Source organism: Oryctolagus cuniculus, chromosome 7 (genome assembly GCF_051225735.1).
Source record: "Oryctolagus cuniculus isolate XC-2025 breed Fujian yellow rabbit chromosome 7, ASM5122573v1, whole genome shotgun sequence".
Classification (NCBI taxonomy): domain Eukaryota; kingdom Metazoa; phylum Chordata; class Mammalia; order Lagomorpha; family Leporidae; genus Oryctolagus; species Oryctolagus cuniculus.
This window is the reverse complement of record NC_142873.1, coordinates 163,804,359-163,826,704: the sequence shown is the minus strand read 5'-3', so window position 1 is coordinate 163,826,704 and position 22,346 is coordinate 163,804,359. Positions and strand designations below refer to the sequence as shown.

At 67.9% G+C, this 22,346-nt stretch overlaps 1 protein-coding gene across 6 annotated transcripts in view; it reads left to right on the top strand.

Moving 5' to 3' along the window:
• Positions 1-22,141, top strand: part of PRDM16 (PR/SET domain 16) — a 251,130-nt gene extending 228,989 nt beyond the window's left edge. For 4 of the 6 annotated variants that reach the window (XM_070077086.2, XM_070077084.2, XM_070077082.2 and 1 more), the window contains 9 exons: positions 2,454-3,867; positions 5,841-5,928; positions 8,608-8,777; positions 9,164-9,241; positions 11,715-11,884; positions 12,836-13,010; positions 16,090-16,323; positions 16,846-17,020; positions 17,947-22,141. In XM_070077086.2, the coding sequence (XP_069933187.2) occupies positions 2,454-3,867; positions 5,841-5,928; positions 8,608-8,777; positions 9,164-9,241; positions 11,715-11,884; positions 12,836-13,010; positions 16,090-16,323; positions 16,846-17,020; positions 17,947-18,081 (2,639 nt within the window). In that variant the 3' untranslated portion in view covers positions 18,082-22,141. The remainder of the gene's footprint in view (positions 1-2,453; positions 3,868-5,840; positions 5,929-8,607; positions 8,778-9,163; positions 9,242-11,714; positions 11,885-12,835; positions 13,011-16,089; positions 16,324-16,845; positions 17,021-17,946) is intronic. The other 2 variants (XM_070077083.2, XM_070077087.2) reach the window with 2 other exon arrangements.
• The last annotated feature ends 205 nt before the right edge of the window (positions 22,142-22,346 follow it).

Sequence of the window (22,346 nt, the reverse complement as noted above, 5' to 3'; positions counted from 1 at the left end):
GTACATTATGCTGAGTCATGGCTTCCCACATATGCTGGGTCCTCATTCCCCACATACATGGTGCCGAGTCATCACCTCTCACGGACAGGATCACATGACGTCCTCACAACTTCCCACCGGGCAGGGCCTCACTACTCCAATAGACAGAGAAGAAACCGCGGCTACCGCGTGTTCAATAGCCAGGCGCTCCAGGCCGCAGCCCAGCGCTCCAGGGCCGGGCTCCTGTCCCCAGGCCGGGCAACCTTGACCTCTCGGGTCCCGTCATGTCAGTCTGAGGAGCCTGGCGTCTCGGGCCATGGTGGTCCCACCAGTGGGAAGCCACTCACCCCAAGTGGCCGGGCTGGCCAGCGGCCAGGCCTCTGCCAGGCAGCGGGGCCGTGTGCTCTCCACCCTCTGCCCTCTGCCCCCAGCCCAGGGTCCCGCTGAGACAGCAAAGGTGGAAAGTCCCCCTGGGACCAGGCTGAGGGTCCCTGAGACCCCAGCGGGAAAGCCAGCACGCGTCGTGTGCTACACAGCTCAGAGCTCGAAGTCAGGCGTAGAGCGGAGGAAAATGCACACGGGTTACGCGGCATCGCCTTCCTGGACGGGCACACGGCTCGCTCGGGTCCCGTAGGGCCGGGCATCGTGGTGGGCTAAGTTCCAGCAACCACGACTCTGGCCGGCCCGCGCTGCCCTGCACTCCCCGAGCCCTGTGTGCCAGGCCCTGCGCCAGCAGCTGCCCGCCCGGCCTGTGCACCACGCGCGCCGCATTGGAGGGCAGCTCGTACCCTGGAGCCCAGGTCAGGCAGCGAGGGGCCGCCCAGCCAGGAGGAAGCTGGCCGTGGTCGGGGCTGCAGGACGAGGCCGGCAGGTGGCTGCCTTTGCCCAAAGAGGCCGTTCCCTTGGGGAGAGCGCCCGGCATGGGCAGTGTGGGAGCTGGCCCCGTGCAGACTCCGTGCCCACGGGCAGGGCCACGCCCTGGGCACACTCTGGTGGGCACCCAAACGTGCCTCACTGACCACACTGGCCAAGGGGATGCCTCCCACCAGGCCTCACCTGTGCCCTGCAGTGTGTGCGTGCACACGTGTGTGTGCAGTGTGTGCACACGTGTGTGTGTGCAGGGTCAGTGTGTGCGGGAGGAAGCTGGGAGGGGACAGAGAGAAGGGAGCCTATTGCAGCCACTTTGCAGGAAATGCCTTCAGGGAACACGTGTGCATGCGTGTGTGTATGTGTGTGCATGTATGTGCATGTGTGTGCATGCGTGTGTGGATGTGTGTGGGTACATGTGTGAGTGGAAATGAATGTGCATGTCTGCGTGGGTGGATGTACACATGTGTGCGCGTGTGTGCATGCGTGTGCATGTTGTGTGTGCATGTGTGTGTGCGCGGTGGGTGTGCATGTATGTGTGTTCTGTTCATGTGTGTGTTCATGTGTGCGTGTGGGTGACTGTGCACGTGTGAGTGCAGGCAGGACTGGAAACGCCCTGACTACAGCGGCTCGTGTTCAGTTAACCGCTTTGTGCAGCCACGCGTGATGCCCGAAAGAGCCGAGCGGCCTTGGCAGAGCCGGCTTCCCAGGCCTGTGCGGGCGCTGTGGTCAGACTCGGCGGCCTCAGGGCAGCAGCTGGGCTCCTGCGCCTTCAGGCAGCTGCTGGGACGCGGCCTCCGGTCCTGCAGGGCGACACGCGTGTGTGAGTGCACACGTGTGCATGTACCTCTGCACACTGTGTGTGTGTGTGTGTGCCACGCAGGGAGAGACAAGCTGGTGACCCCGTTCTCAGGTGTCGGGGAGACACCGACCCGAGCCTCTGGCTGGGGGGCTCCGCCGGCCCGGCCGCCTCATGCAGCCGGCCCGGCGCTGCCGCCGCCCGCCCGGGGTCGGGGTTCCCCACCTTTTCTCAGACGTGGATGCAGACCCTCCCCGCGGGGCCGCCCGGGCTGACCTCGCACGGCCGTCCTCAGCCGCCTCCAGACAGTGGCCGGGTGCTGTTGGCCACCCCCAGAAGCCTGGACTCCCTGGCTCCGGGCCTTGCGCGACTGTCGCCCTGAACCCGCCCCTCTGGGATGCAGGAGGCGGGGCCTGGGAACATTCCAGAAAGCAGGAGGCTCAGGGGGGTGGCAGTGTCTGCTCAGGCCCCAGGGGAACGGCGCGCACCGAGGCGGCGGGGCCGCGGGCTGGGGACTCGGGCAGCTGAGGAAGCCACCGACGCGCCCGTGCGCAGCCGGGGCAGTGGGCTCGCCGCCCCCAGTGCGGTCCTGGACCTTGGCTCGTGCGGCGGCAGCACTGGGGCAGGAGCCGCAAACAGGAAAGACTGCGGTGCGGGCTGGGACCTGGGCTCCCACGCGTGCCCGTTCATGCGTGCACACCCCCACGCAGAGGGCCGTGCACCTGCACACGCAGCGCTGTGCAGCCCGCGAGGGCGAGGGGCTCCCAGGGTCTCACGGCGTTTGTCCTTGCTCCCCGCCACGCCGTAGGTGAGGTCTGCCACAAGTCCTACACGCAGTTCTCCAACCTGTGCCGGCACAAGCGCATGCACGCCGACTGCCGCACGCAGATCAAGTGCAAGGACTGCGGGCAGATGTTCAGCACCACCTCCTCGCTCAACAAGCACCGGCGCTTCTGCGAGGGCAAGAACCATTACACGCCGGGCGGCATCTTTGCCCCAGGCCTGCCCCTGACCCCCAGCCCCATCATGGACAAGGTGAAGCCCTCCCCCAACCTCAACCACGCCGGCCTGGGCTTCGGCGAGTACTTCCCCTCCAGGCCGTGCCCTGGGAGCCTCCCCTTCTCCACGGCGCCCCCGGCCTTCCCGGCCCTCACCCCCAGTTTCCCCGGCATCTTCCCTCCGTCCCTGTACCCCCGGCCGCCGCTGCTACCTCCCACGCCGCTGCTCAAGGGCCCGCTGAACCACACCCAGGACGCCAAGCTCCCCAGCCCCCTGGGAAACCCGGCCCTGCCCCTCGTCTCGGCCGTCGGCAACAGCGGCCAGGGCGCTGCGGCGTCCGCGGGGCCCGAGGAGAAGCCGGAGGGCTGCCTGGAGGAGGCGCTGGTGGAGAAGCTCAAGACCAGGAGCAGCGACCTGTCGGACGGCAGCGACTTCGAGGACATCAACACCACCACGGGGACCGACCTGGACACCACCACGGGGACCGGCTCGGACCTGGACAGCGACGTGGACAGCGACCGCGACAGGGGCCAGGGCGCCGGCAAGCCGGCTGAGGGCAAGCCCGCGTTTGGGGGCGGCCCGGCGCCCGCGGGGACGGCCAACAGCGTGGCCGAGGTGCCCGTCTTCTACCCCCAGCACTCCTTCTTCCCGCCGCCCGACGAGCAGCTGCTGACGGCCTCGGCCGCCGCCGGGGACTCCATCAAGGCCATCGCGTCCATCGCCGAGAAGTACTTCGGCCCCGGGCTGATGGGGATGCAGGAGAAGCTGGGCGCGCTGCCCTACCACTCGGTGTTCCCCTTCCAGCTGCTGCCCAGCTTCCCCCACTCGCTCTACCCCTTCACGGACCGCGCCCTCACCCACAACCTGCTGGTCAAGGCCGAGGCCAGGGCCCCCCGCGACGCCCTCAAGGCGGGCGGCCCCAGCACCGAGTGCCCCTTCGACCTCACCACCAAGCCAAAGGACACGAAGCCCGTCCTGCCCGCGCCCAGGGCGGCCCCGGCCCCCGTGTGCGGCGAGGAGCAGCCGCTGGACCTCAGCATCGGCAGCCGGGCCCGCGCCAGCCAGAATGGGGGCGGCCGGGAGCCCCGGAAGAACCACATCTATGGCGAGCGGAAGCCGGGGGCCGGCGAGGGGCTGCCCAAGGCGTGCCCAGCGCAGCTGCCCCAACAGCCATCCCTGCACTACGCCAAGCCCTCGCCTTTCTTCATGGACCCCATCTACAGGTACCGACCCGCCCTGCACCACCGCGGGAGCCCTCCCCCCCAGCCTCTGCTGCCTCCGAGGGCGGGGTCACACAGGGAAGCTGGGACGAGGTCCCCAGAACACACACAGGTCCCCTGCACCCACAGCTCTCAGCGGCAGCCCCGCCGCATCCCGGGCCCCCAGCTCCGTCTCCATCTCTGCTCTCTGGCCCGGCTCCTACAGACCTTGGGGGTTTCTCCTCCTCCCCTCCCAGACGCTGGTCCCGGGTCGGGGGGAAGCTTGCAGGGTCAGCCGACCAGGGAGCCCCAGTCCCAGCCCCTGAGGGAGAGCTGGGGGTACAGGGCCGGGCTGGGGGATGGGGGGGCAGGCGACCCCACTCAGGATAGTACAGGGTGGGCGTGGCCTGTGTGAGAGAGGACACATACGCACTCTGTGTGTGGAGCAAGGTGGACGCCCCGAAGGCACAGGTGCCCGAGCCTGGGGCCATGGGGCCAGGCCGGGGCTCCCGGGGGGCGGGCACAGCCGCTGCACGTGGCCCTCGACGGGTGAGGACAGGACCGGGCAGCCAAGGTGAGGGCCCCGCCCTGCTCTGCTCACCGCGCCACCCCAGGGCCTCCACAGTCCCTGCCTGGCCCCCGCTGGCCTGCCCACATCTGCGCAGGCTCCTGCGTCATTGTCACAGGACGTGAGGGAAAGTGTGAGAAAGTGAACCAGGCAGGTGGGCGCCCTCACGCCCGGGAGGCCATGGCCTTGAAGAGCCCGAGGCGGCGGGGACCTGGGGTGATGGCGGCCGGCGGGCAGAGCAGGGTCTGGCTCCGGGCTGGGCCTGCCCTCTCCTCCCCACCTCTCTGTCCTTCGTCCCCTCCCCCCACCACCTGCACTTCCCAGCTTGGTTTGGGATCTTGGGCCTTTTCCGAAAGCTGGGAGGGGCCCCAAGGCTGCCCCTGCCCCCGGCCCGGCCAGATGCCAGGGGCTCCCATCCTTGGCATTCGGGAGCCCACAGCCACTGGGGGCTGGGCCTTGCTCCCAGATGGCCTCGAAGGCTTGCCCAGGAAAGCCCAGAGTCCGTCCAAGGTCAGCCGACAGGTGGCGCTGCCGGGGTGATGGGTTTGCTCCCGCCAGGCGAGGGCTGGGTTGACTTTAACTGGGAAAGGACATCCCTGCATTGACCATGCGGTCCCTGTCCTTTGCCACGGTTCCCGGGCCCCTCCTGGACCAGGACAGAGGTCCCCCAGGGTCCCTTGCAGCCTCTGCCCTGGCGTGGACGCTCCAGGGGTGGCCGCGTCGTCTCCTGCCCCGGTGCCCCTGCTGCAGCTCTCCTGTGCTGCTCTGGGCAGAGACGCCAAGGCCACACTTGGCGGAGTGCAGGGACGAGTGGGCGGGGCAGAGCCCAGTGACCACCCCCCCAGCCCTGCAGGAGCGGGGCCTGGGTGTCCTCGGGGGGCTGGGCAGGCAGAGAAGAGCCCCCCCTGCTATGGGGGGTCATCAGAGGAAGGGGGGCCGCCATCCCCAGGGCCACCTGTGTGAGCCATGAGAGTCTTCTTTGTGATTGACAGCTCTCCCTGGCTGGGGAAGATTCTAGAACCGTGATGGGCGGCAGTCATTGAACCTCCCTACCTGAGCGCTGCAGGGGCCCCTGGTGACTGGCACAGGACAGGAAGCTGCCCGTCACCCCCACCTGTCAGCCCAGACCACAGGGCCCGTGCTGAGGGCTGGAAGGACAAGGGAGTTGGGGTGCAGGAGTGGAGCCCCTGGCCTGGGGACCCGCACGGGGCTGACCAGTCGGTGGGCAGCAGGCTGGTGGGCGCGGGGCCTCGAGAGAAGATTCCAGGCCCCAGCGTTCAGCATCCACGCAGCAGGGGCGATGGGGGACATGGGGGTGACCCTGAGTGTTCCGGGGGCAGCTGGTGGTCCGGGCTCCGGCGTCCCCACAGCAGCAGAGGAGCCAGGGGCGCGGCTCGCGGGGTGCGTAACCCGCGGTGGTGCTGTCCAGCAGGGTGGAGAAGCGGAAGGTGGTGGACCCCGTGGGAGTCCTGAAGGAGAAGCACCTGCGGCCGTCTCCGCTGCTCTTCCACCCCCAGGTAAAGCCCCCGGAGCCCAGCCCCCTCCCACACACGCTTCCCTCCCCGCGGACCCCAGAAGTCCCGGTGAGACTGACGGGGGGAGGCCCATCAGTGGCTCCAGGCTCCAGGCAGAGCTGTGTGGGGTTGGCCAGAGTCCCAAGACCCTGGCGGCACCTGCAGTGGGCAGGGGCACAGGAGGGGGTGGGGCATCAAGTGGGCAGGGGAGGCCCCCGGGGGAGCGGGCGGCAGGGCAGGGCCCGGGGAGGAAGCTGGCCAGGCCCCCGGACCGCAGGGCTCAGGCCCGGCCTTCTGGGGTGGCAGTGGGGCAGGGGCAGAGTCCCCAGTGCCGCCCCCACCCCGGGGTGGGCCTGGCATTGTTCCCTTCCTCGGAGTTCCCCGCCGCAGACAAGCCCCGCCCCGCCTGTGAACCTGCGTCCCAGCCGAGTTCACAGCTAAACTTAGCGCCTCCCATTGTGTGGCCGGGCCGCGGAGCCCCGTGGGTAACTTCCCCCGATTTTCTCCGCGCCCGGCTGGAGAGGGCCGGCGGGCAGCCAGGCGCATCCTGTGTTTGTGTTTGTGCCGGGAGCTGGGCCGAGGATATCTGATCGGCCGCTCAGGCGCAGCCCGGGGGACGCACCCAGGCCGAGGGAGAGCGGCCCGGCGGGAGCCCGCTGCCCATTGTCCCGCTGCCCGCTCCCCCCCGCCGGGCCGGCCACCCCCGCTGCCTGTCCCCGTGGGCCGGGAGCCAGGAGGAGGGCAGCACCCTCGGCAGAAGGGGCCTGCTCGCTCACCGGCTCCCGGGCTCCACGACGCCAGGAGGCCACTGCCGTCCAGGCCACTGCCAGGGTCTCCGGCCTCCGAGGTCCGGGTGCCACTGGGGTGCAGGGCACGGGGCCACGCCTCTCACAGCTCCGGGACTCCTAGGGGTCCCGGGGCACTGGAGAGGACCAGGTGCTCCCCCGAGCTCCGAGGGCGGGGGGCAGCCGCCTGTGTGCCACAGCCTCTCCCGCTGAGCAGCTGGGCGGTGGCAGACAGGGCGGGGCTGCTCCCATCGGCAGGATGCGGGGGCGGGTCCGAGAGCGGCCTCGAGCGTCATGGGTGGACACCGTTCACTCGTGAACTCCCTCCCGGGTGCTTTGGTTGTCGCCCGGTGGTGCAGGCGGCCCCCGAGGAGCACGGGCAGCAGCCGTCCGAGTGGGCCCTGGAGCACGGAGCCGAGGGGCCGCGTGGCTGGGACTGGCCGGGGGATGGAGCTCCCCCAGCTGTGATGGCTTCGTTTGCCCACGGGCAGCTGGGGCCACGGCGCCGTCCCCAGGGGGCGGGCACTAAATGCTGTCCAGAGGCAGAGCGTGGATGGGGGATCCCGGTCCCTGCCTCTCCCCAGCGGCACGCCCTCTCTCGATGCGGACTGCCAGGGCCCTGTGGTCAGCTTCTCCCAGCGGTCACAGCACCTCCGTCCCCCTCCGTCTCCACTGTCACCAGCCCCATCCCTGTGTCCTCCCAGGCAGAGGGGCTCCTGCGGACCCCTGGTGACCAGGGCCGAGCCAGGCGTTGACTGCCCTCCGTGTCGGCCCCTGCATCTGCCTCCTGCGGGGCCAGGCCCCCAGTGGGCATCCAGGCCGCCTCCGTGAGGGCTTCTCCTGGTTCACCCAGGGAAGGGGAGTGGGCCGTGGTGCGGAGACCTGAGTGGCTCCGTCAGCCCCTCCCTGCCTCAGATCCCACCTGCCCACCACCAATCCCACGCCGCCCTGCTCCTTCTCAAGCCTTCGGCCGCTCCTGTGCACACATCAGCCTGTCTGGTGTAGCGGGACCCTGCGCATTGTGGCGTGGGATACTTTGTAAACTTCAAAGAGGCTGTTGGAGGCCTTGCTGCTTTGCCTGCAATTCCAGAATGCAACCACAAGATGGCAGTGGTCCCCGAGGCCCTGGAAACGGGTTTTAAGATGAAATTCAGGTAGCAGCTATCTTAGGTTCTCGACATTAAATAATAGTATGGGGTGGGGGCGGGGCCGTGGCTCACTTGGTTAATCCTCCACCTGCGGCGCATACATCCCATATGGATGCCGGTTCTAGTCCCGGTTGGGGCGCCAGATTCTGTCCCGGTTGCCCCTCTTCCAGGCCAGCTCTCTGCTGTGGCCCGGGAGTGCAGTGGAGGATGGCCCAGGTGCTTGGGCCCTGCACCCCATGGGAGACCAGGAGGAAGCTCCTGGCTCCTGGCTTCGGATCGGCGCAGCGCCGGCCGTGGCAGCCATTTGGGGAGTGAACCAATGGAAGGAAGACCTTTCTCTCTGTCTCTCTCTCTCACTGTCTAACTCTACCTGTCAAATAAAAAAATACTCTCTAAAAAATAATAATAGTGAAAATAAATAAATAAAAAGGTGAAATTTCGTGTTTAACCCAAACTGGCCAATCAGGTGTGGTGGCTGGGGGTCAGTGAGGGTGAGGAACCACAGGTCAATGTCGAGGGCTGTGAGGCTGGTCCTGGCTCCCGCAGTGAGACCCCGGGCCAGCCGGGGGTCCCAGAGACGGACAAGAGCGAGGCAGGCTGCAGGCAGGTGAAAGACCCAGCCGGGGGCCCCGGGGGGACGCCCCGCTGACAGCTGAGTCGAGAGGGACCCCGGCGCCCGTGGGTGGCCCCGCTCTCGGAGACAGCTGCAGCCCAGCGGAGCCCCTCACCTCTGCCCCCTCTGCCGACAGATGTCAGCCATCGAAACCATGACGGAGAAGCTGGAGAGCTTCGCGGCCATGAAAGCCGACTCGGGCAGCTCCCTGCAGCCCCTCCCCCACCACCCCTTCAGCTTCCGGTCCCCGCCCCCGACACTCTCGGACCCCACCCTCAGAAAGGGCAAGGAGCGGTACACCTGCAGGTGAGCCCCCCCACCCCGGGTGCCCATCGTCTGCCGCAGTCACCCTCGGCAGGCAGGCAGGCAGGCACGGGGGCCGCCCCTGCACCCCACCAGGCTGGGCAAGCGCTCGTGGTGCCGGGGTGCTGGCAGGAGACCCCTGAGCGCTCTTTCCCGCTGGTGTGGCCGTCCCAGCCGCTCCGAGTGGCTCTGCTCCTGGGGGAGGGGCTGGTCCCTCTGCTCCCGTGGCCCCCGTCGGCTTCCCTGGGAGACTCAGCTCCCGGGCTGCAGACTGAGAACCAGGATGTGGGCAAAGCCACCTGCGCACAGGTGGGAGGGCTCAGGTGCCGGGCACGGAGGTGAGAGCCTGCCCTAACGTCTGCCTGCCCTCCCTGCCTCCCGCCTCCCAGGTACTGCGGGAAGATCTTCCCCAGGTCAGCCAATCTCACCAGACACCTGAGGACACACACCGGGGAGCAGCCGTACAGGTAGGGGTTGGGGCTGGGGAGCAGCTGCACGGGCAGGGGTCAGGGCTGGGGGAGCAGCTGCACGGGCAGGGGTCGGGGCTGGGGGAGCAGCCGCACAGGCAGGGGTTGGGGCTGGGGAGCAGCCACACGGGCAGGGGTCTAGGCTGGGGGAGCAGCCGCACGGGCAGGGGTCTAGGCTGGGGGAGCAGCCGCACGGGCAGGGGTTGGGCTGGGGGAGCAGCTGCACAGGCAGGGGTTGGGCTGGGGGAGCAGCTGCACGGGCAGGGGTTGGGGCTGGGGAGCAGCCGCACGGGTAGGGGTCCTGGGGCTGCCTGATGGGCGGTGCCACTTCTAGAACAGACACCACCCCCAGGGGGTCCCTGCTGGACTCTGCCACCCCCCATTGTCCCCTGCAATGCCACAGTCTCCAGGAGAGCAGTGGGCCAGAGCTGGGTGCTTCCCTGGGGACCTCTCCCCGGGCCCCACCCCTCCTGCTCGCTGGGATATTCTGAGTGAGGGGCCCAGGAAGCTTCCGGAAGTCTCCTGCCCACCAAGGAGTATCGGGGAGCCGCTCTCCGCCTGCCCCCGTGGGTGCAGCTCCGGTGTCCCCCACACCCAGCCAACGCGGTGGGAGCGCCGGGAAAGTGGCTGTCCCCATGCAGGCTGTGACAGTCACCAAGTCTCAGGCTTGCAGTGGGCCTCGCCGTGCCCCTCTCGAGGCAGCTGGAGACTGACCCGGGTCAGAGATCAGGCCCCACGTCCCAGGCTCCCTGTCCCGGGGGGGCCTGGGGGTCAGCGTTCGGAACCAGTGTCCCGGGCAGCTGTCCCCAGGAGACAGAGGGGCTCAGACGAGCTGAGCGTCTCGTCCTGGGCGCGCTGGGCGGCAGAGGCCGGCAGCACTGGCTTCCTGAACCAGGGCCCCAGGGAGTGACCACGGGGCATGCGGACCCTGGAGAGAGACGTCCCACGGGCGCCTGCACATGGAGTGGGCCCCGGCTGCGTGGGTTCAGGTAGCAGCAGCAACAGCTCACGACCCCCGCCCCCAGCCGTCCCCAGCTCACGGCCCCCACCCCCAGCCATCCTCTGGAAAGAGTGACTTCCAACCGAACCGAGGCAGGCGACAGAAAGATTTATTTGGTCTGGTCTGGTCCCTCCCAGAAAGCGAGCCCACACTTCCCCGTAATGAGAGCCGACTTGTGTGGACAGTGCTGCGTGCCCGGGCCCCCAGAGGGTCGCGGCGGAGTTTATAGAAGAATTTAATTATCATCGATTGCTCTTGCTCTCTGCAATCTGACTGTGACTTCGTTCATAGTAATTGCCTCGCGAGTTGCTGGTGCAAGCCCGGCTCCCTCTGGCTCCAGCGGGCTTGGAGGGTTGGGGGGGAGCTCGGTGTTTGAGACCCCCGGCGGCCAGGTGCCCCTGAGAGCCAAGAATTGAAACAGCCCAGCCGCCCCCGGAAGCCACCACGCCGGGCTCAGGCCGCCAGCTCAGCGTGGGGGAAGCACAGGCCCCGCTCCCAGGCCCACGAGGGGCTCCCGGCACAGCCCGGGCTCCCTGGCGCTCCCTGAGTGTCCGGGTCGTGCTGTGGGACATGGCAGAGCAGGTTCCGACCCCAACACAGGAAAGCAGACAGCCGTCTCGACAGAGCGTTCAAGTGCTGCGTGCCCCCTGAGACTCCGAGAAGCACACGTGTGCCCACTGCACGCGGGCACGCACCCACACACGTGGGCCATCCCCGCCCCGCTCGGCCACTGACGCCCTCCCCGGGCGGCCACCCAGGGCCTGCAGGCCTGGTGTCCACCAAGGGTCCGCCTCCCTCCTCCGCCGGCCCAATGTTCGTTTCCGGCTGCACCTGCTTCCTGGCTGGAGCCGGTGTGGCCCCTCTCGGGGCGCCCCCGCCCTGCCCTCGCGGCCACCAAGCAGGGTTGTGGAGGCCGCGTCCAGCCCAAGGCCTCCCTCTGGGGCCTCCAAGGACGTGGCCGTGGTCCTCGAGTGTGTGAGTGACAGCTTTCTGGCAGTAAAGTGCCCTCCTGCTCTGACCAGCTCGGGCTGGACTGAGGCGGCGCCCAGGGAGGAGACAGTGGTCCTTCCACGTGCTGCCTGCAGGAGCGCGTGGTGCCCACAGGCGGCCTCCGCCCCCCACGCCTCCCTGAGCTTACCCGCCCCCAGCCTCGGTCCTTGGGGGCGAGCAGCCCTGCGGGGTGCAAGCCGAGGAGCCTCCGCGGGCCCCCCGGGCAGCCGAGAGCAGGAGCAGCAGGCGTGGGATGGGGCCCCGGAGGGCCAGGCTGGGGCCCTTCCCAGACCGGAGGAAGCTTGCGGGGTGCGGGGCCCCGCCGCCTCCGGGGACCAGCCGCAGTGCAAGGCTGCCCTCTGCAGGCCGTGCGGAGCAAGCCGCCCTCGGGCTGCAGCCTGCTCGCCCGCGCGGGCGCGGGAGGCGCGTGGCCGGCCCCGCGGCGGGCCGGGGCGGCCCCTCTGAGCCGCCTGTGCCTTGCAGGTGTAAGTACTGCGACCGCTCGTTCAGCATCTCGTCCAACCTGCAGCGGCACGTGCGCAACATCCACAACAAGGAGAAGCCCTTCAAGTGCCACCTGTGCAACCGCTGCTTCGGGCAGCAGACCAACCTGGACCGCCACCTCAAGAAGCACGAGCACGAGAGCACGCCAGGTGGGCGGGGCGGGCCGCGGGCAGGGCCAATGGGGCCAGGCGGGGCGGGGCTAGGCGGGCGGGGCGGGCCGCGGGCAGGGCCAATGGGGCCAGGTGGGCGGGGTGGGGCGGGGCCGCAGGCAGGGCCAATGGGGCGGGCGGGGCGGGGTGGGGCTGCGCGCAGGGCCAATGGGGGCAGGAGGGGTGGGGCCAGGCGGGGCGGGGCCGCAGGCAGGGCCAGTGGGGCCAGGTGGGCGGGGCGGGCCGCGGGCAGGGCCAATGGGGCAGGCGGGGCGGGGCCAGGTGGGCGGGGGCAGGCCGCGGGCAGGGCCAATGGAGGCAGGTGGGGCAGGGCCAGGTGGGGCGGGGCCGCAGGCAGGGCCAATGGGGCCAGGTGGGCGGGGCGGGCCGCAGACAGGGCCAATGGGGGCAGGTGGGCGGGGCGGTGGCGGGGCCGCAGGCAGGGCCAATGGGGCCAGGTGGGCAGGACGGGGGCGGGGCCGCAGGCAGGGCCAATGGGGCCAGGTGGGCGGAGCGTGGGGCGGGGCCGCAGGCAGGGCCAATGGGGCCAGGTGGCCATGGCGGGACCCAGGTGGGGGGGCCACAGGTGGGGGCCTGGTGGCCGTGGTGGGGCCCCGGTGGGGGATACAGCAGGGCCGTGGAGGGTGGAGGCCCAGGGGTTCCTGGGAGGGGAGGGTCTGCGTGCTGATCTAGGGGAAGCCAGCAGGTGTTCCCTGAGAGAGCCCTGCCTTCCCAGGGTCCCTAAGACACGAGGCCCCTGGCAGCCCCGAGTGTGTTCGCCGAGGCTGGCGGCCCCTAGCGGTGGGCGACCCTGGCCCTGGGCAGCCCCTAGCGGTGGGCGGCCCCTGGCCGTGGGTGGCCCCTAGTGGTGGACGGCCCCTGGCCGTGGGCGGCCCCTAGCGGTGGCGGCCCCTGGCCGTGGCATTCCCTGACCCTCCTCCCCCTCTACAGTGAGCCAGCACTCCGGCGTCGTCACGAACCACCTGGGCACCAGCGCCTCCTCCCCCACCTCGGAGTCGGACCAGCACGCACTTTTAGACGAGAAGGAAGACTCCTATTTCTCTGAGATCAGAAACTTCATCGCCAACAGCGAGCTGAGCCAAGCGTCCACGCGCACAGACAAGCGGTAAGACCGGCGTGCGGCCACCTGCCCGGTGGGCACTCAGCACAGGGCAGCCGCGAGGAGCCCCAGCCCGCCTGGGCCTCTGCTCGGAGAAGGGTTAGAACCGGGACCTGCGCAGCCTCACGCCGGCCAGCAGGGGGCGCCTGGGCCGGCCTGGCCGTGCGCCTGGGGCTCGCGGCCGTTTTTCTAATCGAAGGCACTAAAGGTTCCAAACAAGAATGCTGCCCCTTTGAACACACACGTGCACACGCAGAAACTCACCGACACGAAACACACGCATGTATGCACAGACATGCTAACACGTACAGCATATGTAGAGACACACACTTGCACACACAGACGCGCAGACGCGTACACGAGTGTGCCCACGGTGTAACCAGACACGTGCCCGTGAATACCCTGCACATGTATGTTCACAATGCACACCCACGTGTGTGAGAGCACTCACATGCAAATGCACAGAAACACGTGCGCACGCGTGCACATGCACACACACACAGTCACACGGGCGCCGACCCCACGCACACATCCACATGCACACATGCACACTTGTAAACACACAGCTGTGCACGTGCATACACGTGTGCACACATGTGCTTGTGTGCACACATGTGCTCTTACACATACATGTGCGTGCATGCCCTGTACACACGTAAACACAGCAGCAGAGTCCAGGTTTGGGGCTCCCGGGCCCCTGCATCCCGGGCTCTGCGTGTCTCCTCCCTCGGGGCCTGGGTCTGGAAGGGCACGGTCTTGTGGGAAGGAAGCCGGAGCCGCTGGCAGGGGGCAGGGACAGGGGACGGGGGTCACGACGCCCAGCGGCTCGGGATGCGACCCCTGACTGTGGGGAGGGACGGGCCCACAGAAGGGGCTGCCTGGCTCCAGCCCCACGCCCAGGCCCAGCACTGGACCACAGCCCCGTGCTTCCCACAGGGCCTTGGGGGGGCTTCAGCCCGGCGGCCCTCAGGGCCCAGTCACCCCCACCCACCTCCAGCAAGTGAGGAGGGGTCTCCGGAGTCCCAAGCCCTTTCCTGGTCACTGCTGCTCCTGGGGCAGGGGACACCTGGGGCTGGACAGCCAGGGAGGCTGGTGCGGCCCAGAGGCTCCCCACCCCCACCCCAAGAGGCCCCCACTCCAGGGAGCCTGGCCCTGCCCCGCGGCCCCAGCCTGCGGACAATCCAAGCCTCGCAGCCACGGCCCCAGGCACCTCCTCCAGGCCACAGACGGCCCCCGGGCAGGATTCGTCCACCGCCTCCTCGCCGGGATGGGTCCAGAACCAGGCGAGCCGGGGACGCCGGGGAGAAGGCAGCAAGGCCCCCGGCTCGAGCCGAGGTGGCAGGGCCCAGGGACGCTGCGCAAGACCCCACAGGCGCAGAGCTGAACACAGGACCGTGGCCGGCCTGGGGCGCTGTCACAGGGTTTTCCCGGCCCCGGCAGTCAGGGCGGCGCTGGCCCTGTGTGGCCCAGGAAGAGGAGGAGGTCGGCTCCAAACCCCTCACCAAGTCCCCGGCCGAGCCAGGCCTCAGGTCCCGGCCTCCAGCACCCGTCCTGTTGCGGCGAGAACCGCAGGTCCAGCCAGCCTTGTCCCAGGAGCCAGGGGCCTCTGGGAGTGAGGCCCCCGAGCAAGGCCCACGGGTCAGGGGTCTTCGTGAGGGGCGGGGCGGTGCAGCCCCACGTGGGGCCGACGGCGATGACGTCCGTTTCCAACACAGCTGATTTCGGCTCTGGACTGTTGGCTGAGAGCCACAGCCGGCCAGGCTCCCTGGTCCCATGGCCCCAGAAGGCCCTGGCTTGACTCACGCCCCCCAAAATTCACCTGTAGAAGCCCTGACTCCCAGCTGTTTGGAGACAGATGGTGGCGAGGTGGCACTAGGTTAATCCTCCGCCTGCAGCACTGGCATCCCATATTGGCGCCAGTTCAAGTCCCGGCTGCTCCTCTTCCAGTCCAGCTCTCTGCTGTGACCCGGGAGGGCAGTGGGGGATGGGCCAAGTGCTTGGGCCCTGCACCCGCATGGGAGACCAGGAGAAGCACCTGGCTCCTGGCTTCAGATCGGCGCAGCGCCGGCCATCGCGGCCATTTGGGGAGTGAACCAATGGAAAGACCTTTCTCTTTCTCTCTCTCTCTCTCTCTCTGTAACTCTACCTCTCTAATAAATAAATAAAAATATTAAAAAAAAAAGGGGGGGTGGGGGTCCGATCGGCCTGGAAGCGGCGTCCTCGTTCGAAGAGGAAATTCGGAGCCGGACTCAGAGAGGCCACGAGGCAAGAAAGGCAGGGACCGGGCTGGCGACCCCTCAGCCTCGGACCTGCAGCCCCACCCCCGGCTCCCGCCATGCGGAGGAGAGAACGGGGTCCCTGCTCCCATTCAGACAGCGAGAGCCGTCCATGGGCCCACACGGGGCCGCCAGGACCCACAGCGACGTGGTGGGCTCGCCGGGGCTGGCCCTGGGCTCTGCGCCTGCAGCGCCCCATGCCCCGCCCAGCGCCGACCGGAGGGGCCTGCTCCAACGGCACCGAGAGGGCAGAAGCCACGGAGGACAGGAAGCGGGACCCAGAACCCGCCCGGCCCCAGAGCCCCCACCCCTGGGGACACGGGTGTGAGTGCAGTCCACAGGTGGCCGGGCACCAGGCAGATCGGGCGTCTGCCACGTGGGAAGGAGGGGGCTGTGAGAGCCAGCAGCGAGGAGCCCACGGAGGCGCCGCATGTCCTGCTGAGACGCCCCCTTGTCCCCCAGAGTCCCCGAGGGCCACCTGGACAAGACAGGGGGCCCTGCGCCCGCTGCCCTCCACGGCGTCCCTCGGCCGCAGCCGGACAGCTTCCTCCCAACACCCCCCTCGCTGGGGACCCTGAATGTGGGGCCTCCCTCCTTGGATCTTCCCAGCCTCCGCCAGCGCCCACAGGGACGAGGGACGGGGCCCAGCTCAAGGCAGCCGCGGCCCCAAAAGCTTCCTAGGGGAGAGGCTGGCAGGCCGCGAGGAGCGGGCGGGAAGAGCGGGTGCAGCCGGGCCACCGGCCTTCGGGGTCCGGAGCGAGCAGGGGTCCCCTGAGCGCTGCCCAACTGCCCGCTCACTGTCCCTTCAGGCCGGCGGTCCAGGACCTGGATGGGAGCCCCCAGTGTCCGGGCTTGGCCAGCGAGAAGCCGGAGGACGGGGAGGAGGAGGAGGAGGAGGAGCTGGAGGAGGACGAGGACAGCCTGGCCGGGAAGTCCCAGGAGGACGCCGTGTCGCCCACGCCCGAGCCCCAGGGCACCTACGACGATGAGGAGGACGAGGAGCCGCCCGCCTCCTTGGCTGTGGGCTTCGACCACACCCGAAGGTGCGCAGGGCTCTGAGTGGAGGAAGGTGGCCCCCTCTCAGCCCCGCCCAGCCGGGGCCTCCTTCCGCCCCCGGCGGGAGCTCAAGGCTTCAGCCCCATGGGCACCCCTGGGGAAGGGCGCTCCTGGCCAGGGCCCCGGGGCTGCAGCCCTGCTGGGGCTCTGGGCGCCAGGCCGCTGCTCGCCTCTGACTCCCGGCAGCCGGCGACATCGCCAGCATCCTGATTCCCCCGGGGGAGGCCGCCGCCTCGGGCCACCCCGGGTCCTGGGAGGGGCAGCCCCACCCTGCCGGAGCGTCCCCCAAGTCGCAGCGAATCAAGGCCTCCCCGGGACCCCGCACGCCCTGTGCACGACTCACACCTCGGGGCCTCTGCCCCCTCTGTCCTGCCTCCACGTGGTCTCCCGTCCAGGTGTCCGTGTGTCTGTGTGTCCGTCTCCTGTGCGTGTGGCTTGTGCAGGCCCGGAGCCGGGCGCGCGGCCTCGGGGGGCTCACCCCAGGCCCCTCTCCCCGGTCCTTGGTGCAGGTGTGTTGAGGAGCGCGAAGGCGGCCTGTTAGCTCTGGAGCCAATGCCGACCTTCGGGAAGGGGCTGGACCTCCGCAGAGCCGCAGAGGAAGCGTTTGAAGTGAGAGATGTGCTTAACCCCTCCGTAGATTCTGAGGCTTTAAAGCAGACCCTGTACAGGCAGGCTAAGAGCCAGGTAGGTACCCGCCTCCCCGGGGAGCTCGGGACCCCGCCCGACCCTCGGCCCCTGGAGACAGATAGGACCCCTGAGGCCCGAGGGTGCCAGTGGAGCCGGGAGGGGCCGAGAGCAGCCCGGGGCACTGTGGCCATGCGGCCGTGGGCCCCCTCCCCCGGGCCCCCTCCCGCAGGGCAGCGGGCAGGGTCTGTGAGCAGGTTCCTGGCCACGCTATGGCCTGCAGCCCCAGCCCCCACTTCCCTCTCTGCTGTGGGCCAGTGTGACCCACAGCCCCATGCCCGGGGGCGGCCGCTCAGCCAGGTGGCCCCTGCTGCTAAGCTGCAGCCGTGACCAGGGCCAGGGAGTCACTAGACCCCGACACCCTGGCCTCCGGGCCCCAGCGTAGGCGGCCGCAGTGCCCACCTGCTGTCTCCCTGCAGCCGGCCCCCCAGACAGCCTCGCCCCGTCTCAGCTACAGCCGTCTGCATGTCTGTCTTTCGTCTTCCTGCTAATTCTGTCCGGGTGTCGACTTGGGTGCCTCCCCAGCACCCCGCGCTCGGCCCTGTCTCTCCCCCACCGCACCGCCGAATCATTCCGTGGCCTGCAGAGGCTTCCGGTGCCAACTCCCAGAGCGGCTCTGGGGTCCCCAGGCCCGGCAGGAGCGCAGGGTCTCACAGGAACTCCCACCTGTGCCCAGAGCAGACACCTGCGCTTAACTCCCGATCACCAACCGAACCACGCAGGGGCGGGACGGGGTGACCGCGAGCGAGCCCCTGGCCAGGACGGGGACTCTTGGCGTCGCTCTGGGCAGGAGGGACGGCCCTTCTCCCTCCCCGCTGCAGGGCAGGGGAGACTCTGGGTCTCCCTGGCCCCTCTGCCCTCCACCCCACAGTGTGGGCCAGGGGGAGGCTCCCTGCTCACGGCCCGCCTGCGTGTCCCCCCCCCAGGCATACGCAATGATGCTGTCCCTCTCGGAGGATGCTGCCCTCCACACCCCCTCCCAGAGCTCGCTGGACGCTTGGCTGAACATGGCGGGAGCCGCCTCGGAGTCCGGCGCCTTTAACCCCATGAACCACCTCTGATGGGCCTGGAGTCCAGAGCGAGGGTGCCGGCTGCCCAGGATGAAGGCGAGGCCAGGGAGAAGCCCCGTGTCACCTCCTCCGACCACCCCCACAGCCGTCCCCTGCCTGCGTGGGCCGCGTCGAACTTTCCTGATGAAGACTCAGAAGCTGCAAGCCCCGGGGCTGGGGGGAGCTCCCTCCTCATCCCTGGAAACCGGCCCTGGGCCTGGCCGGTCGAGCCCAGCCCTCGCCTCCCGGAGCTGCCGCTCCAAAGCAGCCCCAGGCCGGGCCAGGAGCTGGGCCGCTTCCGGGCGCCCGGAGTCACCGAGGAAGGGACCGGCCCGGGGCAGGTGCGCTCTGCCGAGACCGGCGCGGGCGCTTTTTATAATGAGAATGACAAGAGTGACGCTTTTGGTAATCTTATTGACTACAGATTCTATTTAAGCATGTGGGTTTTAAAAATAGACAGTATTTTTTAAAAATCGAAAAAATGACTTGCAAATTGTTTTTTAAAAGTAATTTTGCATTGCTTTGAAATTTCAGCTTCTCGCAAACCCGGGCGCTGGGAGCCAGCACTGTGCTTGGGCGAGCTCTTTATACTGTAGATAACGGAGAGATTTTCTATCTCGGATCCCATTTGTACAAGCCAGGTTGATTCCGGGTGCCCCGAGGCAGAGTGTGGGGTGCAGACTGGACCGAGGCGTCTCAGACGCGGTGCCCGGGCTGCAGGCCTGCCCGGGGCCAGGACCTGGAGGTGTGCCCGCCTGGGCGGCCTGGAGCTCCTGCCAGGGCCTCCACGCGGCTGCTGGAGAACCCACGGGCGACCACCCCAGACTCCCCGGCTTCGTGGGGAAGCCAGGAGCCCGAGGCTCAGGCCCTCACCCGGGGGTGGCCGGGGGCCCTGGCCACCCTTCCAGAGGTGGGGCCTATTGGCCACATTCTGGCTCCGTGTCCTGCCCGTGGCCACCCAGGGCGGGGCGGGGGCTGCGCAGCTCGGCTGCACCAGGACGCCAAGCGCTACCTGTGCCTACGGCCCCAGGTCGGCCACCCCGCTGTGCCACCCTTGGCGCAGGCTCCTGGCCAGACGTCCGGGGCTGCAGAGAGAGCGCCCAGCCCCCGGGCACGGCAGTGGCTTCTCCACTGGGACGGGCTTTAAATTATTCCCATGGGGCCAACTTCGAAGTATAATTTTTCCGTGATGGAATTCACCTTAATCTGTATATAACTTGTAATTTTTCTAATCATTTCTTTTCTTATTTTATTTCTTCCTTAACAGTATTTTTTTTGGCATTAGACATTCTTATTGTGAAGAAATGATGTTAATATAAGTATCTAGTGAGGGACCAAAACCGTGTATAAGGTTGTGTGTTGTGTGATGCGTCACCAGGGAGGGCGGCCAGCTGACGTGCCAAATACCCCGCCCCGCCCGCCGCGACTCCTGCCGCCGCCGCCGCCCGTGCCCAGACAATCACGCCCTGATCAGTCTGAGTTTCAGACGCATTCGCATTGACGACGAGTGTTCTATTTATTTCTTTTGTCGTTTGGGGAAAAAAACAAATCCTCATACTAGTGTCCCACCAAGAAGAGAAAAAATCACCCACGTTGCCCTTAAGAGGAAACCGCGAGAACGCAGACGACTGTGGCCGCGGCCGCGTGGACTTGTCATTCCAAGGACACCTCCTCCGTGTGCGCCCCGGGGGCCCTGACGCACGCGTGTCCTGGCTGCTCCAGGCCAAAGACAGTGGGTGCCGGGGTCCAGGCTCCTGCCGGAGACTCACGGCAGAGAGGCCCCTGTGGGCGACGCAGCGCTGCAGGTCCTGGGGTCAGGGGTCAGCCCTCGCCGGATCTACCTGGACGCAAGACGGAGGCCGCCTAGCACGAGCGTGTGCAGCGGCAAGGCGGGAGCCGAGGAGCTGGCGCGGCCCCGTCGGAAGCCTGCAGCCCAGCCGCAGCCGGGCCGCCAGGTACCGACCACGTAGGAAGTCTCCCCTCATCTGAACGCGACCCTGTAAACACCCTATTTCTGTAAACCAAATTATATGATTTCTCCTGCGAACGAATGAGCTGTGTGCTTCTTTGTGTGCTAAGACTCCTCCTCTGTCCGTCTCTCTCTCTCTCTCTCTCTCTCCCCCACGTGTCTCTCCTGGGCAGTGACCGAGCAGGCAGGGGCTGCCCTGCCCTGGGCCCTCCGCGGCCCCGGGGCGCTAGCTCCGCCCCCTCTCTGGAGATTTCTCTTCTTCCCGGAGAGTCGCCGACAGTGAGGACCACCAGCCGTTCCCCCTCGAGCATGTCCCTACTCCCACCACTTGGCATTAGGGTTGGGGGGCTCTGTCCCAAAACCCCCCAACCAAAGAGCACTGATCTCCCATGCTGGTGCACCCCCAAAACATGGCCTCCACCAGCCGGTCCTGCGCACCTGGCTTGACCCTGCGCCAGCTCCAGCCCCAGCCCAGCAGTGCCTGGGCCCTCGGCCGGCCACTGTCAGGACCAGGAGGCCCACTGAGAGGCAGGGAGCCATGATGCCGGTCCCCGGAACGCCAGTGGGAGCCAGGTCACCGAGCAGCACAGGCAGGCACTGGGCGGGGCTGCTGGCTGGCGGACCACTGCGGGGGTTCACACAAGGCTACTACCCTGGTGCCGACCTTGCTCCCCAAAACTGAAATCCAGGGGGCCCTCCCGCTCCTTCCCTCCGCCACCCTGCAGCCCTTGTGAGTCAGCACCCTCCCCCCAGGCCCCCCGCGCCCCCGAGACGATCAGGACACGCGGAGGCCCCTGGCCTCGGGCCAGGAGCAGGTCCCCGGCGTCCCTGACCACACCCAGGGCAGGGATTCCAGCGGCCTCCCCAGCCCCGGGCACGGCTCAGTGCACGGACCGGGCACAGGTGTGGGAGAGGCCGCCCGGCCGGGGCCTTCCTGTGCTAGGTCCCTGCAGGCCCTCCCCGGCCCCGCACAGCCCTGGTCCCCGGGGTCTGGCCCTTGGTTCCTCTGCCTGGCTGCTGCCCCGGGAGCTGGGAGCCCCTCGCCTGAGTGCTTTTACCACGTGTGCGGGCCTCCGAGCCTCGAAGCACTGGACTGCAGCCCCCGCCCCCCGCCCGCATAACTGAACCTGCTAAGAGTTCTGTGCACTGTGCTTCCTGGGGGCGGGGGCAGCGCCCAGCAGGTGGGGGCAGGGCGTGAAAGCCACAAAGCTCTGCACCTTGAGCGAAACTGTGACAAACACGTTCTCGCGTTCTCCCGAGAACTTTTCCTCCCTCCTCCCACGCCGCGTTTGCCACGTGACCCTTTAGTGCCACGCATTCCTTGGGCCCACTTCTGGGAAAACAAACAAGACGGGGCCGGGCAGCGCGGGTCTCCCAGGTCTCCCAGCGTGTGAGCCACGTGCAGGCAGCCGGCCTGAGGTTCCGCCAGCAGCTCGCCACCACGGGCACAGAGGGCTGGTGGCTGCCCGTGCACGCGTGTGCGGCTCGATACTTTGTAACGGAGAGCATCTGTCCTGCTGCCCTTGGCCGTTGTTACATTACAGATCTGCCTTAGTTTCTGCTTCGTTTTTGTTCCTTTTAGAGCTGTATAGTGTTGAAAAATAAATCAAAAGTAAATGTCTGGTTTTCATATGTTTTTTTAAAAAAAAAAGAAAATGAAAAAAGACCCCAGGAAGGAGGCTGGTGCTTGTCCCGCGTCCCCTGGTTGTGAGTTGCTCCTGTTGTCTGTAGTGAACTGTGCGTGACTCGTGCTCGGCGGTCTTCACCGTGTGTCCGTGAATCTTCACCACGTGGAGAAGCCCGTGGGTGCACTCACCGGCCGCGCGACCCGGGCGGGGTCCGAATGTGGAGCTCGCGGCGGGAGAAGGCGGGGGTGGGAGGAGGTGAGGGGAGCGACCCTTTCCAAGAGCGGTTTTGCGAATTTCATTTCGATGCTTGTGATGCAGACAAATGTGCTTGCGTACGAATTCCTTCCGTGACGCCGGGAGCAGCCGGATCTGAGGTCGATGCTGTAGACTAGAGCTGTGTAGCCCGTGTCATCGTCCCGGCTCCCGCCAGCTTACACAGGAGATTGATATGCAATAAATCTGTGTGCTTTTCCAAGCCTCGCGCTGCCCGGGTGCTTCATTGAGGGGGGACCCGGGGTGGGGGCTGCACATTGAGTCCGGGCTGGGCCTGCAGCCGGGACCCCTGCTGTGGGCGCCAGGCCCCTCCCTCCCCTGCCAGGGCAGGCACCGGGCTGCTCCCAGTGACCGTAGAACAACCATCTCAGGGAGGGCACCCACCGCCCTGGATGGCCCCACAGTGA